At 39.3% G+C, this 19,145-nt stretch overlaps 1 protein-coding gene across 4 annotated transcripts in view; it reads left to right on the top strand.

Moving 5' to 3' along the window:
• Positions 1–19,145, top strand: part of cep104 (centrosomal protein 104) — a 204,252-nt gene that overhangs the window by 29,959 nt on the left and 155,148 nt on the right. For all 4 annotated transcript variants that reach the window (XM_060851889.1, XM_060851886.1, XM_060851888.1 and 1 more), the window contains 3 exons: positions 5,896–6,064; positions 12,570–12,725; positions 14,051–14,275. In XM_060851889.1, the coding sequence (XP_060707872.1) occupies positions 5,896–6,064; positions 12,570–12,725; positions 14,051–14,275 (550 nt within the window). The remainder of the gene's footprint in view (positions 1–5,895; positions 6,065–12,569; positions 12,726–14,050; positions 14,276–19,145) is intronic.

Genomic DNA, 19,145 nt, shown 5'->3' with positions numbered 1-19,145 from the left:
AAATAGCTGAAATACTCAGCAAGTGTATCAGAAACTGCTGGAGAAACTCAGCAAGGCTGTCAGCATCTCTGCAGAGAGAAACAGAATTCATGTTCTAAAAAAGTCTCATTGAACTTAAAACATTACCTCTATTTTTCTATTTTAACAAATGCTGCTAGACCTGCTGAATTTATCCAGCATTTCAGTTTTCTTTTCAGGCTTTGCTTTTATTTTCATGAGCTGGGACGTTGCCTTTGCTGAAGCAATTCTATGGAGTATGTTTGTGTTCTGGGTTAAACTATCCAAAATTTCTTCCCTCGTTAAATTTGAGTGCCTGAACTTGTACTGCAGTTCAATGATTCTGAGCTGGAATAACTCAAAATTATGGACATATCTTGCAAACCTGGAAGTTCTGAGACAGTCTCAGTGTCTATGGGCTTCTGCATACAGGAACCTTGCCATGTAACATGCAGTTCCCTCCCTAATCCTTTTAATTTGTTTGGTGAATTAAATTGAATAGATTATTACAAACTTTACTTACTGTTTCTCAGAAACCTGTGTAGAACTGCTGTGTAGTTTTCATATCTAGTTTCCCTAACCTGAATGGACAATTTCACACCCTGGATGTAGGTTTTTTCGCTGAGCTGGAAGGTTCGTCTTCAGACATTTCATCACCATACTAGGGAACATCTTCAGTGAGCCTCTGGATGAAGCACTGGTGGTGTAGTCCATAATGTAACACCACGAGTGCTTCATCCGGAGGCTCACTGAAAATGTTACCGCGTATGGTGACGAAACATCTGAAAATGAAACTTCCAGCTCAGCAAGCAAACCTACATCCAGAACCTTAACCTGAGCTATAAATCTTCTCAAAACACCCAATGAAAACCTAAACTGATGGTTCCACGATCATCTTACTTTATGTTATATATTTTCTTTATTTGTTATAGGTAATTTCTTTTGTCTGAAGAAACTTTTAGATTGTTACTTGTACTGAAACACTGAATTAAAAATTGCTTCCTGCTTCAAATTTAAATAATCTATTACATTTGTTGAAAATCAGTAGGAGCACTGAATTCCTACTCACCAAATCCTGAACTTCCTATTCTGTGCATAGTCTAGTTGATTAAAGTTTCAGTCTCTAATAAACTGTGTGTCATTTTATGATTTAGAGTCATAGAAATGTACAGCATGGAAACAAACCCTTCAGTCCAACTTGTCCATGTCGACCAGACATCTTAAATTAATCTAGTCCCATTTGTCAGCCTTTGAGCCATATCACGTCAAACCTTTCCTATTCATGTAACCAATCCAGAGGCCTTTTAAATGTTGTCGTTGTACCATCTTCCATTACTTCCTCTGGCAGTCAATTTCATACATGCACAACCCTCTGTGTGAAAAAGTTACCTCTTAGGTCCCTTTTAAATGTTTCCCCTCTCACCTTAAACCTATGCCCTCCAGGTTTGGAGTCGCCTATCCTGTGGAAAAGACCTTGACTATTCATTTATCTGTGCCCCTCATGATTTTATAAACCTCCATAAGATCACCACTCGGCCTTCAGGGAAGATATCCCTCGCCAAATCAGCATCTACGAATAGCTGAAATCCTCCAACCCTGATAACATCATTGTCAATCTTTTCTGAACCCTTTTAAATTTAAGAGCACATTTCCAATATCGGTGAGACCAGAATTGAATGCAGTGGCCTAACCAATGTCCTGTACGGTTCAAGCATACAAAACACCTCCTTCGTTATCCTATCTACCTGCGACTCCACTTTGAAGGGATAATGAACCTGTACTCCAAGGTATCTTTGTTCAGCAACACTCCCCAGGAATTTACCATTAAGAATATATATCCTGCCCTGATTTGACCTACCAAAGTGCACCTCACATTTATTAAATTAAACTCTGTTTGTCACTCCTCAGGCTATTTGATCAAGGTCCTGTTGTGCTCTGAGGTAACCTTTTTTGCTGTCCACTACACCACACATTTTGGTGTCATCTGCAAACTTAACCACTTCTCCTACATTCACATCCAAATCATGTATATAAATGACAAAAAACAGTGGACCCAGCACTGATCCTTGTGGCACACCTCCAGTCACAGGCCTCCAGTCTGAAAAGCAACTTTGTCTCCTACTTTCAAGCCAGTTATGGATAAAAATGGTTAGTTCTTCCTGGATTCCACATAATGTAACTTGCTAAGCAGTCTACCATGCAGAACTTTGTTGAAAACCTGACTTAAGTCCCTATAGACTACATCCCTGGCTCTGCCTACATCAGGAGAGCAGTCTTTGTACCAACCACTTGGCTGTCAGTGTTATGTTCCCCTGAGAGTCCATCACTCCCTAAATTTTCCAAAACTGCATACTTGTTTGAAATGAGGATAGCCACAGTAGACTCCTGTACCACCTTCCTTCCTCTTCTACATTTCCTCAAGGTAACCCATCTACTTGACTGTATCTGCTGTTTTTCTTCCTTCCTGAGACTGCCATCCATCAAAACAACCTGGACCCTGTAAATTCCTCATTGTCTCTAACTGTCGTTCCAAACTATCCATACGATCTGATAGCATTGTCAACCAAACACAATTCCCGCAGACATAATCATCAATAACATTAAAATTTTTCCTAATCACTCAAATTCGACCGTGAAAAACACATCATTATTGCGTTATTTATTTTTAGCAAGCCGTTGAATGCAATTTCTCCCATTTGGTTACCCCAAAGTGTTTTCAGATAATAGTGTTTCATAATCTAAGTGTTGTTCAATGTCAATGCTCATTCATTTCTCTTTACATTAACTTTCCTTTGTTGACCTTGAGCCTGACTTCTTGTAGTCTCTAAGCAACGGCTGTTTACTTGAAATTAACATCTTCCATCAAGTCAGTTCAAATGAGTGAATGTGCTTTTGTGTTGATCTAACAGTTGTATTTACCTGCAGATAGACAATGCTGCACAAATTAATTACTTCCTGTGCGCACTGACACTGGTACATTAGCTAGACATTGATCTGTGTTCCTGGTTAAGGAAGGAGAATACCAACTTCATTAAAAGTTAATGATTTTCATTTTGATCAGAGATGGCTGTAAGAAATTTTATATGTACCTACATTGGGTAAATGACAGAAATGAAGTTAATATTTTTTGCGTTGATTAAAAGTGGCTCAGTGGTTAGCACTGCTGCCTTACAAACCAGGAACGCAGGTTCAATTCCAGCCTCTAGTGACTCTGTGTGGAGTTTGTGCATTCTCCCCATGTCTGCGTAGGTTTTCACCAGGTGCTCAGGTTTCGTCCCACAATCCAAAGATGTGCCCATAGTGTTCATGGACGTGTAGGTTGGGTGCATTAGTCGGGTGTAATGTAGGGTGGGGAAATGGGTCTGGGTGGGTTACACTTTGGGGGGTCAGTGTGAACTTGTTGGGCCGAAGGGCCTGTTCCTACACTGTAGAAATTTTTTAAAAAAGTGTGCAGGCACAACCCATGCTACTTGTCAAGGAATGACCACTTGGCAAGGTTTGACAAGATCAGGATAAACAAAAGACAAAAAAATTATGATTTAAACTGGGATAAAACAAGTACATTCAGAATAATTTGTTTGACAGTAGATGACACTTCCTTTTCATGTAGATCAGTGTAGAGTGTTACGGTTGGAGCAAGAAACTGAGAGAAAATGTATGTATTGGACCAAAGGAGTGTGGAACAGTCATTAAGTAACATCTAGTGGCCTATTATGAATTTTGGAAACAATTGTGCCTTTGCTTGGCTGTCATTAAGATAGACGAATAATGCACTGCATTACCTGAGATGTAGACTATTTCAAATGAGACTAATGCTGTGGCTGTATGAGGTTTTTGGCTGACACTGTTTGGAATACTGTATGGAGTATGGTCAACTCATTTGAGGAAGTATGTTATTTTTTCATGGCTTCCAAAACTGATGATGCTTCTGATTTTGGAACATTAAGAGAAATGCTTAAAAAACTGGATCATTTTTTATTATGGAAAAGCCTTCAATGTGATTGCATTATTGGAATTTTTTAATACTTGTGTTTGAAAGGTTTTTGGTTTAATTTAGGTGGAAAAGATTCTGATAAAATCAGGTTGAGGCTACAAACAGTTAATTCCCAGACTTGCAATGTACTTTAGTAATTTGCAGCATTATAAGATTGTGGATTTCTTTAAAAGTGATTAGGTTATATGAATATATTATGCTGAGGGGAAGTGAACTGATGATTAACTGTACTAATTCTTTCTTGTACTGTAGCCCTGAGACACTGGCAAATCACTAAACAGTACTTAAGTACTAGAATAGATGTCCTTCTGTGGCCTAGATTTTATGATCATGGTGATAATGGATTTCATCATGCATTTTACAAGAATCTAGGAAGAGAAAGCAGACTTATTACACCATATAAAACAAATGCAATAATTTGTATTGAAAAAAGTATCCTCGTAATTTTTCAATTTAGGAAGGGCTACATGCTCAATGAATTTTAGATCAATCATTTTAACTTCACTGGAGGAGGAATAGAGTCGTCTCATAAGTGGAGTCAATGTCTTTTAGAGCTTAAAAGAATAACAATAGTTAGCATAATTTCAAAAGGGCAAATCTTGCTTTTGCGATCGTAGTGACTTTTTAAAGGAGAAAACAAAAGGAATTTATTTTGGATTTTTGGTTTTGGTAAGGTGCCCATAATAGACTAAAGAATAAATTCCGAGGACATTAAGTTGGGGGATAAATGGCAGATTGGATTGCTGTCTGTCTTAAAGCCAAGAATACAGAATGGGAATCAAGAATAATTGTTTAGAGTAGTGGAATGAGGAAGTCATTGAGAGATCACGTGCAGAGATCATGGCTGTTCATAATTTACATTAATGATTTGGACTTCGGCAGATGATATCACCTTATTAATTGTACAGGACTAGTAATCTAAAAGTCCAGGCAAATTATCGGGGGCGTAGGGTTAAAACCCAACATAGCAGCTGGTGGAATTTAAATTTGATTCATGTAAGGTTTTAAGGAATGGTTCTACTGTATTTTGAACTCTCTTTAATTCATAGAGTAATATGGAGTCTTTAGGGAGGGTTATATGATCAAAGGTAAGCTTATATGCCTTACTTTGCTCTCAAACCTTAGGGAGAATAGCAGGCCAAGTTCTGTTGAAGCCCAATTGCCTGCTTCCACACTTGGTTGCAATGAAAGGAGCAGCTGGCACTGTTATGAGCAGACTTCCAGAATCTTGGGTGAAGAGAGTCACAGGATTGAGTGGAAGTTCATGTCAAATCATTCATATGGTGCTCACTGCACCTTCAAAAACTGTAACAATGTGCTACGTTGAGAAGCAGAATATCACTGATAGCTTCTAGATTATTGCATTTAATGACTCATCAGCTAGCAGAGGTTGCTGCAAGTATCACAATCATTACAGCAGCCAACTGCAGTCCCATTATGTCCAGTTCATTTGTTGTGGGGAAGGCTAAACAGAATTGTTTCTTTTTGAGCCTTTTACTTCTGACAATCCTTGAAGCAGAAAGTTGAAGGAAGAGTCCAAGGTGTTTTGTGTTTCCTCCACTTATCTCATGCAGAACTTTGGCTGCATTATGAATGCATTTTCCTTGGCCATTAAGTCTTCACATGGGACTTGAGCCTGGAGTTTTGACTAGGAGTAGGGATGCCACTCCCTGTGCTGCAGGACCTGCTGAATATGTATGTGGATAATTTTTCCTTGAAACAGAATTGGCACAAATGTGCTACCTTAGTCAGTTGAGAGAGGAAAGGATCACTCACATGACTTCTTGAAATACCAGCATTTGTTATTTTGCTTGTTACTTCTATGTTTTTACATTTGGTGATAAGATTACATGAATTACAAAGCTGCTACTTCTATTTAAGGGCAGTTATTCTTTTGCTTTCAGTAAATCTGACATTATATCACCCCTGGATGACCTTGCCTTTGACATGTACCAGGATCCTGAAGTGGCTCAAATCATACGTAAAATGGATGAAGAGAAACATGAAGCAGTTAAACATGAACGTTATGATTTTGCAAAGAAACTTAAACAAGCTATAGCTGACCTTCAGAAGGTAAAGTGTGTTAAGATCAAGCACTATTGAACAACATTTAGACCTACTTATTACTCATTACATGAGGAGGAATTGCATTACTGATCAGGATGTTATTTGTTTTCCATTTGTATATAAAGCACAGTTGATTTTGTATATAATTAAACATGAAAATCGTGTGTTATTGAATGTGATTTTGAAAGCTCTATTTATTTGGAATTATGTGCATTTTAGAAAACGTTGTTGGAATTAGCAATCAAGACTGAGTGGAAGTGAGTTTTAGAACAATCTATTTAATCTATTTTGATTTCTAAACCTAACATTGAAGAGATTCTGACACAATCTGTCAGGAAGCCATTTTCTGGTCAAAAGTTTGCACTCTTCTTTAAGAAGCCATTTTGTAAAACAGTGATATCTGACATGCAACCTAGCTGTCAGTTTCAAAAGCCAATAAACAGCTTGCAAGGCCTTGGGTTTTTTTCTTAAAAGTTGGAACAATGGAAGCAGCTTGAAGGGGTGGGGTCAAGCTCTCACAGAACCAGGAGTTTTAGTTTCTTAGCTTTTCAGTAGCAGTTGTTGCTAGGTCTGTTGCTGCAGTATATCTCTCCCTGATACACCCTCTCTCCATTATCTTGGTGTTTTTCCTCTTTGTCTACATGCAACTGCAGCAGACCATCTGTTTTGAATTTGCCTTTTTCCAAGGGTGTGTTTATGGGATGTTACTGTATTGGAATAGTTAATTCATAATATTTAATGAATTTATTAATCTGTTAAATTTCCCAGTAGAGTTACAGTTAAACCCATTCTTCTTTATTCTTTGTTTTGCTGTGTTTTAACTGTGTAGTGTATGAATAAATTGCTTTTGCTTAACTGCGAATAGTTTAACCAATTGAATTGCATCTGGAACGTCGCACCTTACATTTACCTTCAAAATAAGAAAAATGAGGGTCTAGCCTGCCTTTTAAATATATTTTGAGGGGGTTTGGTCTGATCCATAACAACTGCTCAACTATCACTCTGTTCTTACCGACTTACATTGGCTCTGTTGAATAACATTTTGATTTAAGTTCTTATTTTCAAATTCTTATATGCTTGCCTCTCCATGACTCTAATCTCCTCCAGTTCCATATGTTTCTGATAATTCTGCACTGAATCGAATTCTGGTGTAAAATATTCCTGATTTCAATAACTCTTCCTTTAGTGAGTGTACTTCAGTTATGTAAATCTTAATCTGAATGCCTATTCTACCCATTTGGCCAAGTTTCTGCCCTGACATTTCCTGAAGTGCATCTGTGTCATAGTTTGTTTCATAGGACATAGAACATTACAGCACAGGACAGGCCCTTTGGCCTTCGATGGTTTCACAGGTTGGCACAACAATCTAAAGCCCATCTAACCTATACTATTCCATTATCATCCATATGTTTATCCAATGACATTTAAATGCCCTTAATGTTGACGAGTCTACTGCTGTTGTAGGCAGGGTGTCCCATGCCCTTAATTTAAAACTATGTCTCCTTGTGCTTGCTATCACCTTACAAGGAAAAGGGCTCTCACTGTCCACCCTATCTAATCCTCTGTTCATATTGTATGCTTGTATGAAGTAACCTCTTGACCTTCTTCTCTGTAACAAAATTAGCCTAAGACCTTCCCTTCTTACAAGGCAACATCCTGGTAAATCTCCCCTGCACCCTTTCCAAAGCTTCCATGTCCTTCCTATAATGCAGCAACCAGAACTGTATGCACACTCCAAGTGTGGCCATGTCAGAAATTTGTCCAGCTGCAACATTACCTCATCGCTGCAAAACTCAGTCCTTCTACCAATAAAAGCTAACACACCCCTTTTAATGGGGTGGCAACTTTCAGGGATCTATGCTTATCCACATTTCCAAGAATCTTACCATTTGCCCAGTACTCTGTATTCCTGTTATTTCTTCCAAAGTGAATCAGCTCACTTTTTTCAGCATTAAACTCTATTTAGAGTCATAGAGATGTACAGCACGGAAACAGACCCTTTGGTCCAACTCATCCATACTGACCAGATATCCCAAGTCAATCTAGTCCCACCTGCCAACACCCGGCCCATGTCCCTCCAAACCCTTCCTATTCATATACCCATCCTAATGCCTTTTAAATGTTGCAATTATACCGGCCTCCATCACATCCTTTAGCAACTCATTCCATACATGTACCACCCTCTGCGTGAAGGAGTTGCCCCTTAGGTCCCTTTTATATCTTTCCCCTCTCACTCTAAACCTATGCCCTCTAGTTCTGGGACTCCCCCAACCAAGGGAAAAGACTTTGTCTATTTATCCTATCATGCCCCTCAATTTTGTAAACCTCTAAGGTCACCCCTCAATCTCCCACGCTTCAGGGAAAACAACCCCAGCCTGTTCGGTCTCTCCCCATAGCTCAGATCCTCCAACCCTGGCAACATCCTTGTTATTCTGTTCTGAACTCTTTCAAGTTACACATCATCTTTCCAATCTTGCACTCCAAGGTCTCTTTGTTCAGCAACACTCTTTAGGACCTTACCATTAAGTGTATAAGTCCTGCTAAGATTGCTTTCCCAAAATGCAGCACCACACAGTTATCTGAATCAAATTCCATCTGCCACCTCTCGGCCCACTGGCCCATCTGATCAAGATCCTGTTGTAATCTGAGGTAATCTTCTTCGCTGTCCACTACACCTCAATTTTGGTGTCATCTGCAAACTTACTAACTATACCTCTTATGCTTGCATCCAAATCATTTACATAAATTTGCCTCCTCTCAGCCCAGTTCCACAACTTATCTGTGCCCCTGTGTAACTTGCAACGTCCTTCCGCATTGTCCACAGCTCCACCGACCTGAATGTCATCTGCAAACTTACTAATCCATCCTTCTACGCCCTCATCCAGGTCATTAATCTGGATGGCCCCCATACAGATCCTTGCGGTGCACCACTAGTAACTGAACTCCAGAACGAACATTTTCCATCAACCACCACCCCCTGTCTAACAGCTAGCCAATCTCTGATCCAAACTGCTAAATCACCCTCAATCCCATGCCTCATATTTTCTACAATAGTCTTCCATGGGGAACCTTATCAAACGCTTTACTGAAATCCATATACACCATATCAACTGCTTTGACCTCACTTCTTTCGTCAACCATGGTTCCCTCGCTTGGCCACTTCCTCCATGGCTGGCAGGTACATTCTTGTAAAGGACATACAGTAGCTGTTCTTTGAGCAAGCTGCACATTTCTATTGTGTCCATCTCTTGCAGTTTCCTTCCCCATCCTCTGCATCCTAAATCTTGCCTAATTGTATCATAATCTCCTTTCCCCCCAGGTATAACTCTTGTCCTGCGGTATATACTTATCCCTTTCTATCGCTAAAGTAAACATAACCGAATAGTGGTCACTATCACCAAAGTGCTCACTACCTTCAAATGGCCTGGTTCATTACCTAGTATCAAATCCAGCGTGGCCTCACCTCTTGGTCTGTCTACATACTACATCAGGAAACTCTCCATACATTGGACAAAAACTGATCCATCTAAAGTACTCAAATTATAGCGTTTCCAGTCGATATTTGGAAAGTTAAAGTTCCCCATAACAACTGCCCTGTTACATTCTCTCCTTTCCAGAATCCATCTTTGCAATCCTTTCCACTACACCTCTAGAATGATTTGGCGGCCTATGAAAAACTCCCTGACGGGGTGACCTCTTCTTTCCTGTTTCTAACCTCAGCTCATACTACCTCCGTATATAAGTCCTCATCAAATGTCCTTTCTGCCTCTGTAATACTGTCCTTGACTAACAGTGCCACACCACCTCGTCTTTTACCACCTTCCCAGATCTTACTGAAGCATCTAAACCCCAAAACCTGCAAAAGCCGTTCTGTCTCTGCTCTAACTATGTCTCCGAATTAGCCACATCATTGAAGTCCCCAGTACCATGCTGCAAGTTCACCCACCTTATTCTGGATGCTACCTTCCTGCCTGCCAGTACAGTCCTGTGACCTTGAAACCTTAATCCTGACCTCACTGCTTTGAACCTCCTGGACACTGGAGCTACAAATTAGGTTCCTATCCACCTGCTGCATTAGTTTAACCCTCCTGAAGAGTATTAGCAAATTCCCTACTTCCTTCCCTGGATATTGGTACTCCTCTGGTTCAGGTGTAAATCATCCTGTTTTGTAGAGGTCCCATTTACCCTAGAATGAGCCCTAATTATCCAGTTATCTGAATCCCTTCCTCCTGCACTATCCTTGTAGCCACATGTTCAACTGCTCTCTCTCCCTATTCCTTGCCTCACTAGCACGTGGCACAGGTGACAATTCTGTTTGTTCTAGCTCTAAGTTTCCACTCTACCTCCTTGAATTTCTGCCTCCTATTCCCCATCTTTTTTCCTACCCATATCGTTTGTGCCTATGTGGAGAATGACTTGAGGCTGCTGCCACACATGCAGTGCAGAAACTTGCCAAAGGTCCTTCGTCAGCATCCCCCAAAAGCATGACCACTTCCATCTAGGAGGATAAGTGAGAAAGTCTGTAGCCTTAAAACTTGTCCTTAAACATTTAGACAAAATGTAATGCTGAATTATAGAAGACATCTGCTGCACACTAGAAAATAAACAGGACAGGAAGGGATGCATCAGGCCACAAAAGGGGGAACCCAGGATGTGCAGAAGATAAAAACACCTGTTCTCAACAAGTGATAATAGGATGCTCTAAGGCAATTAAGAACATTTACCTTAACATCAATGAGTCTTTGTAAACAGGACATAGAGTGATAACATTCATGGTCGTTCACTTGTGAAATTAATGACAGGTTTGATTCTGACCTCAGAGTCTTGGTATCATCTTGTATGCATGTATAATTAATGGTCAGGTCCTATAAATTATAATGGATTCTTATTACATTTGCAAGCTAGGCAGGCAGAGGGAAAAACATTTTTCTGTCACAGTCCTTGACCTGAGAGAGAGACACAGAGACCATTTTAACGCTGAGATTGCTGAAGCCAGAAGAAAATTAACTCTTCTTGTGGTCTGATTTGAATGCACATTTACTTGCTATGGATTGAATGTTTTGAATTTAATTGCATTTTGAGACTTTATGATGATTTTGAGTAGCCATCACTGATTATGAAATGCAATCTCTGTAAAAGGTAATATTGATGAAGCTTTAACTTACTTGCTGTTCTTACAGACTGTGACTGCCCCATTGTCAATTCAACTAGTCAAATCTTATGTCTTATTGAATTTGAATCACAACCCTGAAAAGAAAGAATGTTTAATTTGAGACTATTGAATTATTTAAAATTCAACTTTACAGTTACATTTCAGTCTCAGGTACAGAATGATGCTGTTTTTAAGATAAAAAGCAGTAGTCTGCTCCTAACTTAAAAATTATTCTAAACCTAACATTGAAGAGATTCTGACACAATCTGTCAGGAAGCCATTTTCTGGTCAAAAGTTTGCACTCTTCTTTAAAAAGCCATTTTGTAAAACAGTGATATCTGACATGCAACCTGTGCAAGGTTACCTTAACCTCTCCCACTTCGTTTCGACTGATGTCTTTTTATTATGGGGACTTATCTTGCCAACAGGTACCTGACAACTTCTCTTTCTTACGAATTATTGCTATTCCAATGTTGTCTGTCTTTGTATAATTTGTATAAATTTTGTATAAAGTAAGCCTGTTTGTGACAGGAGAGAGTAGCCTGCGAGGGCTCTTAAAGGAAGAGCTGGTACCCTACTCAAGGTTTTAGAACCTTACTAACCTGGCTTATAATATCAGTGTTATGTTGTAACAGTGATGCTATTGGTAAATAACGGGGAAGACTAAAATTAAAATAAACTGTAAGAGTTTTTTTCATTCCAGACTACCAAAGAGTATGATCTCTGGGACGAACCAAGAGAGGCTTATAGGGCAAGTCCATTAGGAATTCCCTGGGCCGTCTCAAATCAGTACTTTAACATAAGGGCAGGAGGTACATGGGAATGCCAAGGCCTGCAAGTTCTCCTCCAAGCCACTCCGCATCCTGACTTGTAAATATATCACTGTTCTTTCACTGTCGTAGAGTAGAAATCCTGGAATTCCGTCCCTAGTGGTATTGTGGGTCTACCTACTGCACATGGACTATTGAATTGAAGAAGGCAGCTCATCACCACCACCTTCCAAAGGGCAGTTAGGGACAGGCAAGTAAATGCTGGCCAGCTAGCGATGCCCATGTCCCAAATGCAAATGAGAACAAAAGGAAAAACAGCAGAGATACCGATGCTTCAAGTCTGAAGTAAAAGCAGATTAAGCTGGAAGGCATTCGGCAGATCAGGCAATATCTGCTCAAGAGAGAAAAAAGGAATTAACGTTTCAGGTGGATGATCTTCACCCGCAAGTTGTCAAATAATGAGTATCTCTTAATCAATGTTCATGCTCATCTTGCACTTCTGTCAAGAGAATCGTTTGTATATTTGTTTGACAAAGCACCTTTTGAATGTTGGTAATTGAGCTTGTAGAAAACAATTTATTTTGTTCAGGTAGGAGAGCGTCTGGGCCGTTATGAGGTGGAAAAACGCTGTGCAATTGAGAAGGAGGACTATGACTTGGCTAAACAGAAGAAACAGCAAATGGATGATTATAGGATGAAGGTTTATCAGCAACTTGAGCTACATAGCTTGCTGGACATGGGAATGGTCAGTGTGGATTTGTGCTATGATTTTTATATGAAAAGTCTAATGTCTTTCAGGGAAGGGAATTTTCATCCTCACCTGGTCTGGCCTCCATGTGACTCCAGACCCAGCAATCTGGTTGACTCCTAACTGCCAATTAGGGCTGAGCAATAAATGCTGGCTTAGTTAACGATGCCCACATTCAGTAAATGAATAAAAAAAGCACCTGCCTACCCTCCCTAAATACACAGTGATTTGCCTCCGATGATGAGTCAGATGTGAGTCTCCAATTTGCTGTTGGAGAGAGTTTATTTTACATTTCACTGTAATAAAAATCACAAAGAAAATGGGTTCTGTTTAATATGTTAATATAGCAATAGCCTGCTGGAGATACCTTGCGCTTGGGGCTGCATTGGAAATGAGCAATGCTGCTTGTTGCAATTTCCTTCTGGCACTCTGATTCTGGAGCTCCAGTAATTGAATGTCAGCACTGCCTGTGACAAAGCTTAATCATTAATTTTAAATTTGGGAAACATACTATTCAAGCACTCAACACCCATTTTTCCTCCTCCCCTGAATAGTCTTAGTACATGCTAAGTGGACAAAATTAACTTGCTGGTGCATCATCCATGTGGTAATATATTCTGACAATCCTACTCTGACTAAACTCAACACTTATCACTGTAATTGTTAATAGATCACACTGCATGATATTTGTAAGCAGGAGAATTGATTAATTGGGTTTCAAGACTGTGAATTCAAGTTTGTTCCAGAAGTTTAAGCATCTAGTCCAGGTTGACAGTGCAGTGCTGCATAATCTGTGGCTGTTCAAAGATTGCCTGTTACTATACATAAGAAAAGCATAGGAGTACTACATTGTGTTTTGGTCAATATTCATCCTTTCGCCACCATTACTGAGACTGATTTATTTGTTTAGTTCTTTTGATATGTGCAAATTGGCTATTGTGTTTCCTAAGTGGCATGAGTAACTATTGTTCGAACTTGACTCAATTGACCTTAAAGGTACTTGGGGCACCCTGAGATTTTAAGTAAATGCTATATAAATGCAAGTTGTTCTGTTCTTTCCTGGGTGCACACACATGATATGTCATATCTGCTGTCCATGTTAACTGAGTGCAGATTAGGAACTGAGCCCAGAAAATTGGAAATGTTGATATTCGAAGTTATTGCCATCTAAATTGGAAGCTAAATCTGTTGAGATTAGAGAAGGCAACTTCAAGTTGTGTTATGTAATATTTAAAGACGTGTAGTTTAGCAAGTAATACATCAGTGACTGTATGTTAAATATAATTCTTTGCTTAAAAAGGCTGACTATTTTTGCTCTCCAGATCCGAAAGCTTCCTGAGATTCCTCTTGAACCAGTGGATCATCCTAATAGAATTCAACAGCAGCAAATGGTATTGGGACCTAAATCTGCACCAACTGTGAAAACCCATCTGCAAGAGTCATCTGAAGAAAGCCTCAGGCCATATCCGACCCCTGGAAAGCCACAATGGTCTCCCATACCGCAGCAGTTTTCTTCTACTCCACCTGCTAGATTACCTTCTCGAAGGGTACGCATTTTCCTATAACAGCTTGGTCACTCCCTTAGGAAGGAAGGATTTAGCCTAATGATAAAGGTCGATGTACTGGCTCATTCTAGAAAGGAGAATCTGTACATGAGTAGAACTTCCCATTTGTACAAAAGCCATCGCCCTATATTTGGAGACTACTAATATTGAAAAAGATCAATATTGAACAAGACAAGAAATATCACAATTCGATTTTAATGATAGTGGGTTTTTTCCCAACATTTTGACTTGGAAGTCAGTTGAATCAAGGAAAGGCTCAGTTTCTTCCCCTGTTGTTATCTCTGTCATCCACTATGACATGCGCAAATTAAATTTCACAATGTAATGTCAATTGATCAATTCCGTACTTTTGTATATGTAAATGACAAAGGCTGCTTAGCAATTTTTAGTTCTTTTTTAATGAGGAGGTGAAAAGGGCCTTTGAAAATGTATTTAATAAAGGGCTACATAACAAATTAAAACACGGGGGTAACAGGAAATAACAGAATGGATACCAAATTAGCTAACAGGTTTAAAAAATGGACAGGGTATTCATACACTCCAAAACCACTTCTATTTTTAATATATTGAAGACTTGGAGTAACAGGATACAATTTTGCAATTTGCAGATGACATGAAACTTGCTATAGTAGTGTATGGTGATAAAAGTATGAGACTTCAAGAGAATTTAGGTTGGTGGAATGGGTGAATACATTACTAATGAAATTTAACACAGGAAAAAAAATTGCCACCTTACATCAAAACAGTGGAAAAAGAGATCAACTGCTCTTTATGATACTATATTTCAAAGTGTGAGGAGCTCTGTAGGTCTAAGTGGAGGAAGTTTCTGGCTGATTGTTATAGCAGTAATGAAGGTGATCAGGAAGATCTCACCTTCTGAACCTCTTACTTTGAGGTGTGGTGACCTTCAGGTTAAATTCAGACCAGTCATTTTTCTTTCATGAAGAAGCACTTCATGGTTTTCTGCGACCATGCCAACTTTAGCTTCACACTTATACAGTAAACACCCAGCTCTGTCTGTTTTCTAACACTTAAATTTTAATTTTTAAGCAGCTTTCAACTGAGTGCCTATTGACTGTTAACTGGTGTATTGATGACTAGTTGGAAAATTCCTCCACCTGCAGAAGCACCAACACTTTTAAAGCAGTCTCTCAAAAGATGTAGCAGAAATGCAGCAAGATATGTGGTAATCTTTGAAGCTTCATCTTTACTGCTGTGTCACATTACATGGCCCTATCGTTAGTTTGAGGAGTCAAACCGGTAACCTACTTTTTGCCTTCTCTTAGCAATGCTTTAATTGGCTCTTTGCAGTCAGCATGACTTTGTGTATGGGAAATCCTGTCTCTCAAATTTGTTTGAGTTTTTTTGAAGAATTGACCAAGAAGTTAAATGAGGCCATTACAGTATACATTATCTACATGAATTTTAACAAGGCCTTCGACGATATGCCACATGATCGACTGGTTGGTTAGGTTAGATCACATGGGATCCAGCGAGGGCTAGCTAGTTGGATACATACTTGGATTGATGGTGGTGGTGGAGGGGTTTTTTTAAACTGAAGATCTGTGACCACACAGTTCAGTGCTGGATCCACTGTTAGTCATTTATTTGGATGAGTTTATAGGAGACATGGATAGTAAGTTTGGGAATGACACCAAAATTGGTATCGTAGTGGACAGCGAAAGAGGTTATCCAAGAATACAGCGGAGTTTTGATCAACTGGGCCAGTGGACCAAGGAATGGCAGATGGAGGTTAAAACATAAATGAAAGGTTAATGAGTTTTGAGAAAATTTGTAGCTTAGGTTGAGATTCTGGATGTAGGCTTGCTCACTGAACTGCAAGGTTCATTTTCAGATGTTTCGTCACCATACTAGGTAATGTCATCAGTGAGCCTGGGATCCCAAGGAAACCGAAACGCGCACACAAAAAGAGGGCCATGCCACCAGTGCTTCATCCAGAGGCTCACTGATGATGTTACTTTAGTATGGTGACGAAACGTCTGAAAATGAACTTTGTAGCTCAGCGAGCAAACCTACATCCAGAGTAAATGCAACATGTTGCATTTTGGTAAGACAAACTAGGGCAGGACATGCACAGTAAATGGTAGGGCCATGGGGAGTTGTTGATCAGAGAGACCTGGAGTATAGTTAATAGTTCCTTGAAAGTGGCATTATAGCTAGACAGGGTGTTGAAGAAGGCATTTGGCATGCTTGCTTTCATCGGTCAGAGCATTGAGTACAGGAGTTGGGACAAAATGTTCCAGCTTTACAGTACATTGTTAAAGCCACGTTTGGATTACTGCACGCAATTATGATTGCCCTGCTATAAGAAGGGTATGATTCAACTGGATAGATTGCAGTATAATAGACCAGACCAAACCACCTAAAAGTACATTAAGAAGGAAACACGGACCCTAACGTTTTCTTATTTAAAATACAAACACCAGGTGTTGCATTCCAGTTGCAATTCAATTGGTCGAGCTATTTGATGTCAAGTGTTATGAAGATGTGGGTGTACTCTACCTTTAGGAAAGTTAAAAGCTAGCAGAACTACCTGAGAGCACCAAGTGTTCTAAACAAGATACAATGTAACCTTTTTGGTCTAGCAGTTAGTGTAGCTGGTTGCCTGGAGACAAAAACAAATTTGAATTAGGCCAATCAGTTTAAATTATATCCCAAAAAATACCAAGCTCCAAGCAAGTTTGAATTTAGTATATTGACAGTATTAAAAAACAATGATACAATCCGATGTTTTGGGGGTATAAGACCAGGAAAACGTGAACAGTCGAGAACTGCCAAGCTACCAGCATGTACAGTCTATCCAAAACACAGCTCTCTTAAAGGTGCCTTTATCGGTTAATGACTTGTGAAACAGAAATCCCAAAGAAGAAAATGTTCTACAGCGGAAGGTGCAAAGAGAAAATTTGTTAGCTGTCTGGTTTTGAATTCTGAATTTTTGGTCAATCTTATTCAGCGGTTTTATCAGACTAGTATTATAGAAGGGAAAGTAAAAGATAGATTAGAGGAAGGAGTTGTAAATAGTTGTTAGTTAATTATTCTCTGTTATACTCTAAGAAATGAATTTGTTAATTTTTACTTTAGATAGTTCTTGGCCTTTCTGATTTTTTACAGATTATTACTTGGGGTAAATCATTTCTGTCTTGCTGGTTTAAATTATTGGAGTGTTTATCCCATGTCGTAACATAAGCAAAACATTTTTTTCATACACTATAGTTAAGGTACAACAAAAGAAATAAGAAATTGAATAAAACTTAACTGTGTTGGAAAACTTAACAAAACAACAGCTTATTAATTAAAGGTTCCAATGTAGTAACATTCCCTAAACACACGCTTGCCAAAGGCAAATTCAAAAGAACAAATTCAGAAGAACATGCAACTCCAGCAACAGGAAAAGCATCAAGATATCTCCGAGTAGTAGGTTGAGACGTACTGAGGCTTCCATCCATCTTCAAGATCCAGCAAATGCTGCAACTGAAAATAAAACAATCTTGGTTCTGTGGGAGCTTGCTCATCTATTCAGGCTTCTTCTATTGTCTCAGCATTTTAGAAAGAAAACCCAAGGCCTCACCAGTGGTATAATTTTTATTGGCTTTCAATAAACAGCTCATCTCCTCTGCTTTAAAACCTCTTCAAAAACAAGGACAAAATACACCTTGTAAAGCCGTAGTAAGGTCACAGAAGACTTACAAGGATGTTACTGAAACTAGACAGCTTGAGTTAAGGGTAGGCTGGGACTTTGTCTCCTAGAATGTAGAAGGCTGAGGGGTGACCTTATAAAGATTTATAAAATCAGGAGGTACATAGATATGGTGAATAGCCAAGGTCTTTTCTCCAGAGTAGAGGAGTTCAAAACTAGAGGGTATAGGTTTCAGGTGAGGGGGTAAAGATTTCAAAGGCACTTGAGGGGAAATATTTTTATGCAGAGGGTTGCGAGTATATGGAATGAGTTGCCAGAGGAAGTGGTAGAGGCAGACACAGTTAGAACATTTAAGAGTATTTGGCCGTTGCGTGGATTGAAAAGGTTTAGAGGGATATGGGCCAAATGCAGGTAAATGAGAATAGTTCAGTTCAGGAAACCTGGTTGGCAAAGATGAGTTGGGCTGAAAGGCTTGTTTTCATGCTGTGTACCTCTATGATGCTGTGCCTGTGAGATGTGAAAGAATTAGAGCTCGATTTTCTGCACTCCACTGGAAACTTTGAGTCTTTTCTTTTTCTCTCTCTCTCTCTCTCTCTCTGTCTCTGTCTCTCTCTCTCTCTCTCTCTCTTTCTCTCTCTCTCTCTCCTTGTTCCATTGGGCCAGCCCTTCTGCCAACATATTTTAAACTGTATGACTGGCACAGTGAATTATTCTGCTGATTCAAGGCACAATAAGTTAATTCAGGGGTCAACCCTGGCGTTCCCTGTAACTATTACAGTTTTTGTGTTTTCTTTTGGTAAGTTGAGGTTCAATATACTGTGTCACCACTCAATCCTTAATTCTGTTATAGCTGCTTATTCCAAGGAAATACTTCTTCCCCTCTGCAGATTTCTTTATTTAGCTAAAATAGGAAAACTGCAAAATTGCAATATTGATTCTCTGGCACCAAAGTAACACTGAAAGCAGTTAACTTAAATACATGTTCTGTTTAATTTTCAATTCTGTCATGTTAGAAAAGTTAGACTCAAATATATTGGATTGGAACATCTGCATGGGAGAACGTGTCACAAACAAAATCCATGAAGTGTTTGGCAAATCTCTTTAGACAATCCGCTTTACGTTTGAAACATTTTTTCTGCCAAATGAGGACTGGTGACCAGTGAGCTCTGAGTGCTAAATCCAATCCAGGAGACT

The sequence above is a fragment of the Hemiscyllium ocellatum genome, chromosome 37, assembly GCF_020745735.1.
Source record: "Hemiscyllium ocellatum isolate sHemOce1 chromosome 37, sHemOce1.pat.X.cur, whole genome shotgun sequence".
Lineage (NCBI taxonomy): Eukaryota > Metazoa > Chordata > Chondrichthyes > Orectolobiformes > Hemiscylliidae > Hemiscyllium > Hemiscyllium ocellatum.
The sequence above is the reverse complement of the archived record's forward strand: the minus strand, read 5'-3'. Positions and strand labels throughout refer to the sequence as shown.